At 47.6% G+C, this 15,284-nt stretch overlaps 1 protein-coding gene across 32 annotated transcripts in view; it reads left to right on the plus strand.

Moving 5' to 3' along the window:
- Nucleotides 1-15,284, plus strand: part of wnk1b (WNK lysine deficient protein kinase 1b) — a 79,385-nt gene that overhangs the window by 58,127 nt on the left and 5,974 nt on the right. For 7 of the 32 annotated variants that reach the window (XM_081723036.1, XM_081723037.1, XM_081723032.1 and 4 more), the window contains 21 exons: nucleotides 1,325-1,414; nucleotides 1,647-1,682; nucleotides 2,106-2,246; nucleotides 3,347-3,643; nucleotides 4,043-4,116; nucleotides 4,212-4,368; nucleotides 4,468-4,584; nucleotides 4,978-5,085; nucleotides 5,380-5,434; nucleotides 5,545-5,691; nucleotides 5,840-6,951; nucleotides 7,524-7,604; nucleotides 8,244-8,330; nucleotides 8,719-8,755; nucleotides 8,897-8,961; nucleotides 9,132-9,604; nucleotides 9,775-9,977; nucleotides 10,129-10,329; nucleotides 11,184-11,276; nucleotides 12,707-12,748; nucleotides 14,895-15,112. In XM_081723036.1, the coding sequence (XP_081579162.1) occupies nucleotides 1,325-1,414; nucleotides 1,647-1,682; nucleotides 2,106-2,246; nucleotides 3,347-3,643; nucleotides 4,043-4,116; nucleotides 4,212-4,368; nucleotides 4,468-4,584; nucleotides 4,978-5,085; nucleotides 5,380-5,434; nucleotides 5,545-5,691; nucleotides 5,840-6,951; nucleotides 7,524-7,604; nucleotides 8,244-8,330; nucleotides 8,719-8,755; nucleotides 8,897-8,961; nucleotides 9,132-9,604; nucleotides 9,775-9,977; nucleotides 10,129-10,329; nucleotides 11,184-11,276; nucleotides 12,707-12,748; nucleotides 14,895-15,112 (3,834 nt within the window). Of the gene's footprint in view, nucleotides 1-1,324; nucleotides 1,415-1,646; nucleotides 1,683-2,105; nucleotides 2,247-3,346; nucleotides 3,644-4,042; nucleotides 4,117-4,211; nucleotides 4,369-4,467; nucleotides 4,585-4,977; nucleotides 5,086-5,379; nucleotides 5,435-5,544; nucleotides 5,692-5,839; nucleotides 6,952-7,523; nucleotides 7,605-8,243; nucleotides 8,331-8,718; nucleotides 8,756-8,896; nucleotides 8,962-9,131; nucleotides 9,605-9,774; nucleotides 9,978-10,128; nucleotides 10,330-11,183; nucleotides 11,277-12,706; nucleotides 12,749-14,599; nucleotides 14,652-14,894; nucleotides 15,113-15,284 lie in introns of all 32 variants that reach the window. The other 25 variants (XM_081723047.1, XM_081723061.1, XM_081723038.1 and 22 more) reach the window with 20 other exon arrangements.

Here is a 15,284-nt window from a genome sequence, read left to right on the forward strand (position 1 = left end):
AGGTATATGGTCTAAATGTACACTGTATATCTGTAACCTTAATGTACAAATCCAAAGTTCAGTGGGCCCTTTATGAATGCAATATTCAAAATGTTATGGCAAAATGAAAATTTGTCAGCTGTTTCCTTTTTACTTGGTTTAGAAATATGATATTTCTTTAGAAAAGGGTCTCAAGGGTCTGAAATGGAGGATTTGTATATCCAAACACACAAACATACAACACAAATAGGGGGTTTGAACAGGTTTACGCATCTAATTTGTGTTCAGTTTACTTGCTTGTAATACAGATGCTTTATCTAGACTTTTTTTCCTCCCTTTCCTCCTTTGTTAACTGCTGATTTTATAGAGCTGGTCGCATACCGGAGATGGCTGGAAATGGTTAAAATGGTCTTTTTGTTTTCCTGTTGTGTCTTTATTTAGGACTGTTATCATGACTCGGCACTTTGAAGAAGTGTACTGGTATAATTTTTGCCTAGTTTAAGTTTCCCTTCAGGGTGAGAGTTGATCCATTAACCCTTAGAAATCTGAATTAAGTAGCATCCTTCAGTCCCTTACTCTGCTCAGAGCAGTCCTCCCTCTCTCTCTCGCCCCCCCTCTCTTTTTACCATGCTGTTTTTGTTTTCTCATTCTCTGCTCTTTTCCATTGGGGTACATTTTTTGCTTGCTGTCTCCCATTTATAACAAATGGCTCTTTAATATGAGGCCGAGGGCCTGAAGTGAAGTGATCTGCCTGCTGCAACTATACTTGTGTGTTTCTCACTCCAACAGGGGAGGCAGGGAGACAAGTATACTTGCTCACAGCTTTCTAAGGGTTGATTATTCCATGAGGCTTTGTTAGAAAACGAGTGTATAATTTGGCAATGCTAAATCCAGTTGTATTCCAAGATAAGGTAGTTTGTTTGTTTGTTTTTTGTTTTTTGAGGGGTTTTTTTTGGGGGGGGGGGGTTTGTTTGACACAACCTGCTTCCCTCTGTACTGTGATAAGTCACGTAAGTTACCAATCACGTAGAGCTCCACGTGCATGAAGCCTACTCACCCCCCCACCAAACTAACACGTGGTGTGTGTGTGTGAGAGAGAGAGAGAGAGAGAGAGAGAGAGAGGGTTGAGAGAATGTGGGAGGCATACACAAAGAGTGATGGGTTGATCTGAAGAGTGTCGTTGTACTTCCTCAGATGGATCACCCTTTTTGTATGCACAGTTGATATCAGAAATTGGATCATTTGTTTGGCATAAGTGCTGACTTGTTATTTTTTCCCCCCTTCCCCTTTTGTTTACATCTGTTTCTATGCTACGACCACACCCCCAATCTCTGCAATACTGAAGCAGGTGCCTGCTTCCCACCCCAGTGCTGCTGTACCACTGGTGCCCGGCAGCACCCAGTCTGCGTCCTGGACTGACCCAATGAACTCACAGGTATGATGTCATCTCCACACCTGCCGCTGACTCGTCCTCTCCTCCTCTGCAGTCATCAGTGGGCCATTGTAGGGCGGAAGCAAAGGAAGTCTGCTCTGGTTGCCCTTTAATCGTGTTCATGGTTTTCTTTTCTTCATTATTTTGTTCTCTCTTCGGTCTCTCCTGCGTATGAAAACTGTGGACCAAAGTGGAGACTCCCTCTCTTACACTGTGTTGTATTTGTTTCTTATAGTATGGAGGTTACTACGTCCCAATGCTCCCATCGCAGGTAGAGACACTCCCCCATTCCTTCCAAACACTCCCTCTCTCCCTCTTTCTGTTGATGCAATCATGGCCCTCCCTGGTTTTCAGTCCATCTCTTAATGCACCATGAGCCTTGACACTTTTGTGTAGCTTAGACATTGTAGTCTTCTCAAAAGAAAAGAAAGAAAGGTGTCTGTTTGGCTTGCAAAGGTAAGTCAGTTAAGGCTGCTGGTGTGTTCAGCGTTTCTGCGGTCAAAGGATCTTGACAGGGGTGGTGTTCTGTGGTTGGGATGGGTTGGGTTTCATGAAAGAATGAGGAATCTTGTATCCTGGAGGTGGATGAGTTGTATAAATGTGGTTGAGTTTGGTAAGGTTTTGTCATAGTTGTACAGCATTTAAAAAACACCAGTAGGGAGCATAAACGTGTGTGCGTGTGTGTGTTGTACAGGGTGTCCCACAGCAGATTCCCCTGGGCTCTGCCACTCAGCCCTCTGTCTCCCTGCACCAGCTGCATCTGCCTCCGTCTGCTAGCGCTGGTCTGCAGAGCATCACTCAGAGCCACCTTCAGCCAGGGCATGCAGTTGCTCAGGTAACTGATTAGAATGATGACAGGTTTGGGAGACTGTTGTCAGACTCTCATAATATAACAATTAAAGAATAATTAATCCATGGTATCTATGCTGAAACTGTACCTGAACTCTATACTGTTCTAATGACTGAGTCATTCTCTATATGTGCCACTTAATGGTCTCTGTCTTGTCCATATGCTCTTCACTCAGACTTTTAAATACTCTCTTCACTTTTTGAGGCGAGAGTTATCTGGAAGCTTTTCATTACTCTCCTTTCCTCCACTTATAAATTCCTACTCCTCTTAAAATGGAACTGGATAATGTTCTCTGTCTCCCACGTCCTGCGCTGTTTGCACTGACCTGTCTCACGGCATGCTGTGTGCGCATGTCCATGAGTCTGCATGCACGTTTTTTGTGTGACTGTCGGCAATGTGCTGACCAGCAGAGTCTGCTGGCATGTGCAGAGAACCTATTCTTCCTCTACCAGGCCACCCTGCTCACTCTGGTGCAGTTACACACACCCGCTGCAGGAGGTGCTCTTCTTTTCATCATCATTCTCCTTAACACCATGTGCTGGTCTATATGCATCCAACACATGGGCAGCTCATTGATGCCACAATCCAGAGAGTGTGCACTCAGCCTTTGTAGATTTCCCAGTGTTCATGTATAATGCCTTTAGTTTGGTTTGTGTGTTAATTGAGGGTTCTGTGTTATTTTGCTATGGCTCGGTTGCTAGGATTGAAGTATGAACATGCTGGCCTGTTTTGGCACTGAATGGCATGCTACTATACAGGATCTGGGTTGTATTTGGGTTGAGTTGGTCCTGTGTGTTTGCGGTGAACATCATTTGTAAATATGGTCGTCTTTTAAGGCATGGTATCCACAGTAACTGCCATGTGTTATGTTTTGTTTTTTTTTCCTGGTTTGTTGCTGCACTTTTGGTAACCTGTGTGTGATGGTTTGTTTTGGACACTGTTCTTCCCCTGCCAGATTTTGGCCTTGTCGTTGTCTCCATTGTCTTTGCTGACCCAGCCGCTCTATTGCAACCCCGTTCCCCCAGCCTCCCACCATCCACCCAGCCATCAGCCTGACCGTGCTGCCCCTCTCATATCTCTCCCAGCCCTACAGCGTGGCTCCCCCACCCTCCTCGCCCAGCCTGGTCTCCATGGCCCCCATGCCACTGCCCCCGCTGCCAATAGCAGTGACCCAGCGGCAGAAGCCGGTCCCGGGTGTGCCGGCGTCCCCAGCAGCAGCCGGAGCAGTGATGGCTGCGTCTGTCATGCCGCCACCCGCATCATCACATAATCAAGCCATGCCTCCTCCTTTGCTGGTAGCAACCACCTTGCCGACAATCAGTGTGGCCACTGTCCCCACCCCTCCTGAGCAGCCCGCTCAAACTTCAGACACCCCGGCTCAGGTACCAATGGGGAACAGATCTCCAACCTCCCATCAAGCCCAGGCTGAGTTGAATGTATTGGGGGTTGGGTACAAAAAAGTTGCAGTGTATTTGTTCATTTATTCATTTCATGTTGCTTTTGTGTTAACTGGCTCTCTACAATTGTCACATCATGTTCTTTCTTGTGGGAGCTGAACAGGCCTCTTCTGTAGACAAAATTAAAAGTTAGAAGTGATTAGTCTTTAGTGTTTACCTGGAGTAATTTCTTTTCTTTTTCTTTTGCTTTGTCAGCCTGGTTGATTGGCACCCGTCTCTGTCTGTCTCTCTCTCTCTTTCTCCTATTTGTGCCACATAATCAGAAAATACATGTCTCACCTTGAATCCTCTGCTGTTATTGAGTTTTATCTTTTGCTATTGCAGACGTCCCTGACTGGGACACACACGACAGACCTGGCGCAGCTCCAGACCCCAGCAGTGCACTGCACTGTAGAAAGGTAAGATTGCTGCTCCGTTCCATTTATCTCGCACGTCTGACAACAGTCACACTGATGGGAGGAGACGGGTCACTTATGGGAAGTGTCGTCCTCAGCAGCCAATCGGACGTGGCGTCTGGCTTGAGCGATGGAAACGAGGGCGTGGCAGGCAGTAGGCACGAAGGCCGCCCGGCAAAACGGCACCAGCGCAGATCTGTGCGTAGCCGCTCACGCCATGACAAGATCAGCAAAGCCAAGCTCAACGTGCTCAACGTATGTCCACCGCACCACCATGTCTTGCGTGTGCCACATATCCTTTTCAATCAGGATGGCAGGAGCTTCAAAACTATACTTGTGGTGTTTCTTTGGTAGATCTCCAGCATGGGTGACAGAGTTGCTGAGTGCCAGCTAGAAACGCACAACAGGAAGATGGTGACTTTCAAATTTGATCTGGATGGAGATAATCCTGAGGAAATTGCTCAGATCATGGTAACTATTGATAGAATAAATCATCTGGAGTTTTCCTCGCAGTCCTTGACCAAATAAAGGATGTCAGATGTCTGACCCTGAGTTTTGCTGTCAAAGGCATATAGCATAGACAAGTTCTAATGACTGTTCAAAAAAAAAAAAAAAAAATTTCTGGGAACAAATAATTCAGAAGGTTAGACCTACTTTAGGGATACATTTTTAACAATAATACTTTGTCGCACTAATAAAACTGAGAAAGTTCCTATTATTTTTTTAATGTTTTTTTTGTTTGTTTTTCCATATCAGGAGGATGGTCTGCCCTCTAATGCTTACTCTCTTACATCTTTATGTACTGAGATGCATGTTCCATCCGTGCTTGATGCATGCTTTTGCTTTCCTCTGTGAACTCTCCAGGTTGAGAGCGAGTTTATTCTGGAGAGTGAGCGAGAGTCGTTCATTGAGCAGGTGCGAGAGGTCATCGAAACTGCAGATGAGCGAGGACTCGAGAGGGAGGGAAGCCAGGTATGACTCCCAAAACATCTTCAACACCAGCTGCATGGTCTTACGGAGCAGTACACTCGAAATATCTCCTGCCTTAAGCTCAATCTGGTACTTTGCATTTAAGCAATTAGTGGGAGTCACTGAACGGAACAGTGTAATTCAGTTCATTGTTTGTGAACTCTGGCCTAGTCTTGGAGTGGCCCTTCTGTTCTTGGATGTTTGCGACTGAGACATGACAGATTTATCTATGAATACTGTTTAATATTTTTTCAGCCAGTGATGCCTACCTCTTTCCTTCTTATTCTTGCTCTCCAGGCTGTGATCAACCCTGAACAGCAGATACCAGTTGTATACACACCTCTCCAGTCAGGTAGAAACCCACACTGCCAGCCCTTTTCTGCAGTGCACCTCACTCTCTCTTCCCTTTGTTAAAATGGGGTGTTGAAAGTGAACCCTGGAGTGTACTCTCCATCCACTCAGGTGCTAGTGGAGGTGCCACCACACAGGTGGTGCACTCGGCGGGCCGCAGGTTCATTGTCAGCCCCGTGCCCGAGTCTAGGCTGAAGGAGCCCTTCTTATGTACCACCCCGACCACCGGGGCCCCCCTCCTGGAGCAGCCTGCACCAGGTACACACAGAGCATGCTCAGTGTTACACATGGAAGAATGCTGTCAGGATGTTGTCCTTTTGGAGTGGTTGGGCAACCATATGCTATTTTAATTTAATCACTTTGTGTGTGTGTGTGTGTGTGTGTGTGTGTGTGTGTGTGTCTGCAGCTTCAGTGGCAGGCCTGGGTCTGTCTCAGTCTGCTTCTGCACTCAGTCTGCAGCAGGCCTTTTCTGAGCTCCGCCACAGCCAGTATGACCCTGGACCCAGCACAGCGCCCCCTATCCTCCACCCCTGCCTGACCCCGCTGCAGCCTGCAGCCAGCCCCCTGCCTGCCTCCTCCACAGGTGTGCTTTCCCCTCCAGCACAGGTCTCTGAGCCACCTGCCACCGCTGGCCTCCCTCCTGGGTCAGTCCCCTCCTCCTCTCCTCCTCCTACTTTAGTGTCCTCCCTGCCCAGCTCTCAGACTCCTCTGCCTGTTAGTCAGACTGCCATCTCCACAGTGACTAGCATGACTGCTCCGCCACCTATGCTGTCCCCTCCTGTCTCTACCAGTGTGGCTGCTATGGTCCCTCCAGCCTCTTTCCCCCAGCCTACACTGCCCCTGCAGGCTGCCATCAGTACTGCAGTGCCCAGCAGCACAGCCCCTCTCCCCCACCCTGCTTCCATCATAAGCAACGTGAATTCCCTTTCTGGGCCAGTCACCGAGCAGCCCCCTATCCCTTCCATCCCAAACCAGCTCACCCCAGTCGCGGTCCCCACCACAGCCGTCCAAACGCCCCAAATCGCCCCCACCAGCAACCCTAGCACAGGCGGCCCTGTCCCGGCCGTAGCCCCCCTGCCCCAGGTGCCCGGACTGCAGCCGGTCACCACCAGCATCCCCGTGGTCCAGCCCACACTGGTGCATAGCCAACCCCAGCCCTCCACAATGCCCAATCAGAGCCACGCCCACTGCGCTGAGTGCGAGGCCGACCCCCAGGGCAAGGGCCCCGGCATCGATGACATACACGCACTGGACAAGAAGCTTCGCTCCCTCTTCATGGACCTGGGCTCGGGTCCACCCTCAGCCCAGGCCGATACCGGTGTCACTGAGCCCACCGGACCCGGCACATCCTCTCCGACCAGCTCTGCCACCTCCGGCCCACCCCTCCCACCATCTAGCCTGCCACTGGGATTCGCTGGACAGCCAGCGGGCTCCCCAATGGCCACCCCAGGCACCACCGCCACACCTACGAGCTACGGCCAGAGCACGCCATCCAAAACGGCGTTGGCAAGGGTACCGGTAAGTGAGGGAGTGGTCAGAGTATCCAGTTATTGTTAGTTAGGCATATTGTGTGTAGTAGGTGTTGACATCACTCAAATTGAAATCTTCTCTCCTTTCTCTGCAAACCTTTGTTAACCTCATCCACTAGAACCACTAACATCCTGCGGAATGAAGGCTATTTTATACTGTTTAACACATTTAACGCATGGCCATTGCTTGTATACAACAGATATGATACACGTGACCTTTCGTTTATTGTATGATTGTATGTTCTTATATGGGTTCAGTTCAGTTCAACTAGAGATCTGCTACCATACAGAGTTTAACTCCAAACAAGTCTGTCTTTAATATTCACATACTATTAAAGGCCTCAGCTGCCTTGGTCAGCTGTGTTCGATTAGCTGTGGGACTAAACTCTGCAGGGTGGTTGAGCTCCAGGACCAGAGCTGGGCATCTCTGCTCTAAAGAGTAAACACATGCGGAAACACAAGGTGCAGGTGTTTCAGTAGGCCTGTAGGTGACGCACTAGCCTCTCTGCTAGCACCCTGTGGCAAAGTGCCATGGTTTGATCTTCATCTTCGTCTCGTCAGGTGTTGCCTGTCGGCTCCGAGCAGGCCGGCACGCCACCCACAGAATACCCAGCGCCCTTCCCCGGACCTTGTCTAACTCAGGTGCATTTCTCTTCTCTTTCTGAGTACTTCTGTCCATCTCTGCTGTTTGTCTTTTCTGGTAACCTCAGACCACCCTTTTCCAACCACCTGCCCCTCCACCCCCCTAACTGGGTATCTCTTCATTCCTGTTTCCTGAGAAACAAGCGAGACATGAGAGATTTCTAATCAGATCCGTATCAGGGTCAGTGGGTGGCATGGCTTTATTGTGCACCCCATTAACATTAAGAGCATGTCCTGTGATTCTCATTAACTCTGGCTGCTCCCTCTGGGTCTCTGTTTCAATCTCTCCATCCTGAAGGAAGGTAAGGGAATAGTTTTGCCCTTCATTTCAAGGATATTGTTTTTGATCCATTGCTTTTGAAATCTTGGGCCTCCATGAGTGGTTCTTGGCTCCGAACCATCTAGTGCAAATGGTCTTGGAGAATCCTGAATACAAGACCAATTATGACGAGGGAAAGAGAAGCTTACTGATTGGAACAGAGCTCTATATTTACCCAGCAAAAGGCCAGAAGACCCCTGGCTTACAGGGGGAAAAAAAGCTTATTGGATACTTTCCTCCTGCTGTGTGCCTGTGTCTGTGTGTTTGTGTGTGGACTTTGTGCCTAAGTGGACTAATTAGTGAACCGGGTTGTCTCTCAGTCACAGCAGCCTCTGGAGGATCTGGACGCCCAGCTGAGAAGAGCTCTAAGTCCAGAGACTGTGTCTGTCAGCACTGTCACACATCAGGTATACCACACACTTGCACACACTGCTGTATATAATGTATTTCATTTGCATAACAACTAGCATGATGACCAGATGTTTCACTAAGACAAATGTCAAATAACTGAAAAACAATTCTTGTTAAGACTGATCCAATTCTAATGGATAGTTTTGATTTTAGCAAAGGCAAAATGTCCTGAAATGTCCCTCCTATGTCATAATTTTGATAGATGCGCCTATCAAGATCACTTGAATCTTTTTATATCAGATTTCAGCTTTGACCTTGTTCAGCAAGTTCTGCCTATGCAGGATATGCAATAGCAAATGTCCATGTGTAGCAGTGTCTTGTGCCAGTGCATTTGTGTGTGTTGGTATACATGCCCACGTGTGTGTGTCTCTCTTTCCTCTGTAGTCCTGCTACACGGGGATGACTGCTGGAGCACAGTCAGGTGGGTGCTTCCTTTAATAATGAGTGACACTTGAAATAAGTCAGTTTTTGTTTGTGGGAATTGTAGAGGAAAAAGTTATTTCATCATTTAAGATATAATTGTTTTACTATTCTGTATCTCCCCCCCCTTTGACAATTACAGTTCCAGTTTCTCTGGATGGGGAACCAGTAGGTGCTCCGGGTGGCTTCAGACTGGGCCGATTTCAGGTAGTAATGACTTTAGCAGCCTTTGCTCCATATTTCCCCATTGTTTGCCTGCCATTACATTAATTTTCACTTGATATGTAAGAGGGTCACACCAATATTGACAGTTCCCTTTTTTTTTTTTCTAGTGTGTAGAAAAACTGCTTGTTGTCTTTCTCCCTCTCCGCTTCAAGGTGTCTGTGGCAGCTGACGAGTCTTCCCTGCAGCCCCCCACCACCTCCTGTGACTCTTCCTCCTCGACTCTCTCCAGCCCAGAGAACACACTGAACAGAGCTCTGTCTCCTCTTGGGGAGCCAGGAGTAGACCAGAGGGACGGCCTCCCCATCACTTCGCCTAGCCACGGGGCCTCTACCTCCCCGCCACCTACTTCCATCGGCCGCTTCCAGGTCACCACCAGAGCCGACACCAAGGTGGGCCGCTTCTCGGTCAGCCGCGCCCCGGACGAACCCCTACCTCCACAGGCGTCACCATCACCAGATCCCCAGCTCAAGGCCCCTCCCTGTGTGGGCAATGGCCCCGCCCCCAGCCCTGAAAGCAGGAGCCTGGCCAGCCTGAACAACTCCTTCAACTCCTACTTCAGCAGCGATAATGACTCCGAGTTTGAGGATGAAGACTTCAAGCGAGAAGTCGGTAAACTGCGAGAGAAGTAGGTTCCTTTCCTTCACCATTCACGCATTCTAGTAGGACTGCAGTCAGATAGCTTTAAACGCTTTGTAGAGCTTCATATTTAATGAAATGACCCTCTGTGAAGGAGTTTTTCTTTTTCTTTTCCGCTCCCCCCCTTCAATAATTTGTAACTTGTCACTGTGTTATCAGACACATGATGGAGAGTCAGGCCCTGTACACACGGCAGAAAGAGGAGATCGAAGCCCTTTTTGCCCGGATGGGGAAAGTCCCACCCACCACGGTGAACCCACCTGTACTGAACCCGGCAGGCCGCAGACGGCGACCCGCTAAGAGCAAAAGTAGCAAGTCCAGTCGTGGCAGCTCTCAGGGCAGCAAGAGCCCAGTGCAGCCTGGTACGTCCCCGTGCCTTACCACTGCTGCCCTGCAGCAATACTCTTCCCAGTCTGGCTCGTTGAATGAAGAATGATGGCCTGACTTGTGAATAACCAACTTCTCTATCGCTCTCATTCATGTTCTCTTTCTCTGCGTGTGTTTGGGCCACAGCCAGCAGCACTTTATCGGCGCAGAGCGCCCCAGCTGTGTACCCGGCCCAGCAGCCATTCCTGGCCCCTGGGAACGTGGTGGACACAGGCAGCAACCCCATGCTGCCGTCCTTCAAGGCCTCGCCCTCCAGTGACAACCTGTACTCTGCTTACACCAGCGACGCCACACTCTCTGCGCCCAGCCTCTGCGTCCTCACGCAAGGTGACCTCCCCTCACGTAGTCAAACCCTCACACGATGCCACTATCTGTCCTCGTGCTGTCTTCTAACAAGCTTTGCGACAGCAATGTCAAAATGAAATACTGTTTTGGGGTTTAAACATCCCGGTTGTTGTTTTTTTTGGGTTTTTTTTATGTGAATATGGCCTGAAAAGTCCAGAGTTCTTTTTTTAAGTTCTGAAAGTCAAGTTTCTTCCAAGTCAAATAAATCAGTGTAGAAAATACTACAAAACGTTTAATACAATAAGATTTAACTTGGTGTTTAACTGACGTTGTGTGCTAAAGTTTCTAAATGGAGACTTCATTTTCCTACCCCTCCTATTTTACTGTTTGGGCCGTCCCTGTCTTTCCACATGCTTTGACCTTGTTACCAGTTGTTTACTCCATAATAAATGGGACCTTTTATGTAACCATAGTAACCACGTTGCATTTACAATACACTTTGCAGTACACACTGATGCACATGTGCGTCAATGGGGTTTGATTTATCTGTTAATGCTGACACTGGGGCTGTAAATCTCAGCTTGATGTTAGTCAACTTCTTTTCTTTTCTGATGACGCTCAGCGTCTGCTTTGTTGTGGCTGATGCTGCACTGCAGAGGCCACTCTGCAGGGAGTGCTGTTGCTAGTCTCTGCCACTGTGCTGTGTAGTTCTGTGCTCACCTCTTCTTTGTCATCTCTCTCTCTCTCTCTCTCTCTCTCTCTCTGGAACTCATGGCTCACTGACCTCTGTTTCCATTCTTACTGTGTATTTGTGTACATCTCCTCCTCCCTCTCTTTTTTTTTGTATCTTTCTTTCGTTTTTCTCTCTCTCTCTCTTCCCCTTTTTTGTGCCACAGGCTGTGTAAAGTTCAGCTGTGGGTCGGAGAGAGTGACCTTCAAACCAGGTGGCAGAAGGACCCGTTTTCTGAGTACGCCGTGCTTGGCTCTTTGTGTGTAACGCTTTCCTTTTGTCTCTTTCCCACACTTTCATTTTCTTTTCGCTTGGGAGCCTTTCTGATGGGCACCATCTCAAAATGACCAACATTGTACCACTAAATATCATGTTCAGATTTAATGCTTACATTCCACATTTGTAATATAATGTTAATAATGTTAAACTTTTTAGGCATGTGTTCATCATGGGGCATTTTTTTAGATATTCAAATTTCTTGTAGTTTACTAAATGAAGGGAGGGGCTTATTTTTAATAGCTAGCCCCTGAGAAACAAATATTTTCTGGGTTAGTTTGCTGTGGAGATGAAGAAAAATATTTTTGGCTGAACTATTTTTTACCTTAGACATCACACTGCTAACAGTATTGAAGAAGGGCTCCAGCCAATCTTTGGCCTTCCTGTGCCTGCACCATCCATGACCCCACACTGACTTCCAGTGCCCCTCCAACATGGCTGCTTCCTAAATCCTGAACTAAACCCATCATTTATTTACCCCTCCTCACAAATCCGCAGGGGACCTAATTCAAACACTACAAACACTTTGACCCCTGCCACATGAGTTTCCTTTGCCATTGAACACATTCACTAAACTGTTCTCATCGATTAATGTTAAATTTTTTTCCCCCTTATTTAAACGGATTCCTTTAGGAACATCTCTGCACATTACAAATATGTTCAGTATTTGTGCAAATGAATTTTTACATTCCAAGAACGTATAAATATCTTATCGCTGTGACGCTTTGCTGGTGATGATTTTTCTTGCCATTGGTTGAATGTGAGGCCCATTTAGTTGAAGGATGAGTTTTTCTGCTTTTTATTTTATTTTATTTATTTTTTGCTTATTATGACGTGATTGTTTTATGATGTATTGCTGCTATCGAAGGCCATACAAAATGCACCCAACAGCCACCAGTTTATGGACCTCTGTTAACACGTGAGGCTTTACCAGGCAGAGTAGTTTTTTCTCTCTCTCTCTCTCCCTCTCTCTCTCCCTCTCTCTCTCTCTCTCTCGCTCGCGCTCTCACTCTCTCTCTCGCCTGCCTATTCCTGTCTTTCTGCCTTGTTCCAACTTGAAGCCCATAAAGCAAACACAGGTCCCTTCCTACAGAAGCAGTCTGTCCGCACAGAGCAGTCTTCCGTTGCAATCACGTCTTTTGCTCAGACGTAAAGAAGCAAAATAAGAGAAGGCTCCTCTTCCTGTGGGGTGCCAGAGCTTAAGTGGTTGAGAGACGGCCCTGCTGGTGCTTGGCCCCGTTCCCTCTGTACTCTTTCACTACTCTCTGAAGGGAGGGCTGTAGCAGCAGGGAGGGCTTGCGCGTAGTTCTAGGGTGATGTGCGAATATGCACTCCCTGTATTGCATTGTGTTGGAAGTGGAGTGACTTTTAACGCTGACTCTCTCCAATCCCACGCCTCTCTCCACGCTTCAGGGAAGATGGTGAAAAAAGTGTGTCCCTGCAACCAGCTCTGTAGTAATTATCTCTCTCTCTTTTTTACATCCCGTCCTCTTCCTCTCCTCCGCGTCCTCCTCCTCCTTCTCACTCCTGCACTCTTTCCATTCCTCTCGTTCTTCCATGCCCTGTATGCGCACGTGCTCGCGCGTGTGTGTTTCTGTGGCTTGTTAAAAGCTTGAGGTGCTAGGCACTGCTAAGCTCATGGGCTGACTTGAGCATTTCCCTGTCCTGATGACCCATTCATGTGCTGTAAATGTAGCCTGTCAGATTAATCTCGGAGTGAACCAGAACCAGCCTCTCCTCACCAGTGTCCGTCATGTATCGCCATCTGAATCTGAAACGTTGTTCTCTGTGATGTCCCTCCATCACCATGGACGACTTGGTGATGCAAATTTCTACTGCTGTTTGGAATTCAAGAGTCCTATTTCACATCTGCCGTGTGTGTGTGTGTGTGTGTGTGTGTGTGTGTGTGTGTGTGTGCGTGCGCGCGTCCGTCCGTCCGTCCGTCCGTCCTTTCTGTTGCCCCAGTACTCTGGCACACACCTCCCTGTGACCAGCCTCCAGTCTCTGCCACAGCGGGGTGGCTAATGCATTCAGAATAGTCCAGGCTGGGCCCTCGTCTTATTACCGTCTAGCCCATTTAACCCCTCACTACCCATCTCCCTATACTGTCCCTTATCTCCTGAAGACAGATTCTCCTCTCTGCACATCCACTTTATCCTGTTAAGATGCAATTCCTCGTCCATTAGACTTTTTTGCACTCTGTCAAATTGCTCAACATGGGTTGAGCAACTAACGTCTCAAGTAAAATCCAGTAAACCGCTACCACCCAGAACCCTCCCGGAAGTGCTCCAGCCAGTCTATAGAGCTATGGACATTGTGGAATCAATGCAAAGTGAATGGAAGTCATCCAGTAAAATGCTGAAGTCAAGCTGGACGTGCAGCTTTCCTCTCACACTTCTCCCTCTAAAGCATGGCTTTGCTCTTGACTCCATCCCCCAGAATTCCCCTGGTGCATCAGGCTTGGTGCAGTCTTCACTCTTCTGTCTCTGCTTTCTACTGATGGAGGTTTTTGTCCTGCAGTGGAAGCAGATCTTCAGATTCTTTGTTTCCAAACCATGCACCAGGTTTTCATTCAGAAAAACAACAACACTGATTTCATTATTTTGCTTTCATTTGCTCTACTTCTTTTGTATTCTTTTCCTTTTTTCCACAAATGCATCGACGCCTCATGCACTCACTGACATGGACAATAAGACAGGGCAGTTGGCTTGCATGTGATAGTTATCCTCAGACATGTCTTGGAAGCCAAGGTACTTGTTCTGATGACCACATATGATCAATATAATTAATACATTAGTGTTGGCTTTTTGTACATACAGCTAAAGGTTTTGAGACAGAGTGCCATAATTGAATGTAGTACTTCTTTTATCAGGATATTAATTGACTGTTCCTAAGTATTCTTTTCATCCTATTTTCACACATTCTGTATACATACATACATAAATGTATATAAAATGAACCACTAATGCTAATCTAGATGCAATACCTTAGTGTTTGTGGACAGACTTGTCAGAGGAAAACCTTGTTTTCTGAAACAAAACATTTAAATGAATACCATTTTAATTGCAAGGATCCATTTTAAACTTGTCATCAGTTTAAGGTTAATGCAGTGAACCCTTGATGACAGCCATTGCCATTCATTGCTCTTTGGCGCCCCCTAACGTCATAAAAAAACACTGCAGCAGCCCTTCCATGGAAGCTGTGACTCTGAAGCCTAACAAAGAGTAGAGTAACACTCCATGGTTGTGCTTTGACGGAAACGTAGACACTGGTGTCATAACTCTTTCACCGTGCCCTGTTTTTCAGGCTGGAGTCAGAGAGATAAAAATGCCCCTTTAGCCTCAGAGCGGACTTCCAGGTGCTCTCTAAGGCCCCTCTCGGTCATGACTATTACCATACACATATGAAGTGATATGTATATGAAAATATACATGTACACCTGGACATTGTGTGTGTGTGTGTGTGTGTGTGTGTGTGTGTGTGTGTGTGTGTGTGTGTGTGTGTGTGTGGTCAGATTATTAGTACAGCACATTTTCAATGGAATGCACACGAACGACTCACACTCTTTCTGTCTTCTCTCCCTCTCTCCTTATTCCATCAGGGACGAGCAGCACCAACACAGTGAGTGGACCTGGGTTGGGCCAGTGCCAGACTCAAACCCAACCGCCCACCACAGCACCACAGAGTCGCAAGGGCACGTTCACAGACGATCTGCACAAGTTGGTGGACAACTGGGCCAGGGATGCCATGAACCTGTCCCATGGCAAGAGAGGATCCAAACCCCAACAGCAGGGCCCATCTCAGGGCCACAGCTTTGACGTAAGAGACTGTGATGCAACTCCCACCACAGCTATGATATGAGACTGTGACATAACTACCACCATAGCTGTGACGTAAGACACTGTGACGTTACTACTACCACAGCTATGATATGAGACTATGACATGCCCAACGTTTTAGTACTGGAGATCTACCACCCTGCAACGTATAC

Source organism: Electrophorus electricus, chromosome 11, assembly GCF_041902795.1.
Source record: "Electrophorus electricus isolate QZ-2024a chromosome 11, ASM4190279v1, whole genome shotgun sequence".
Classification (NCBI taxonomy): Eukaryota; Metazoa; Chordata; class Actinopteri; order Gymnotiformes; family Gymnotidae; genus Electrophorus; species Electrophorus electricus.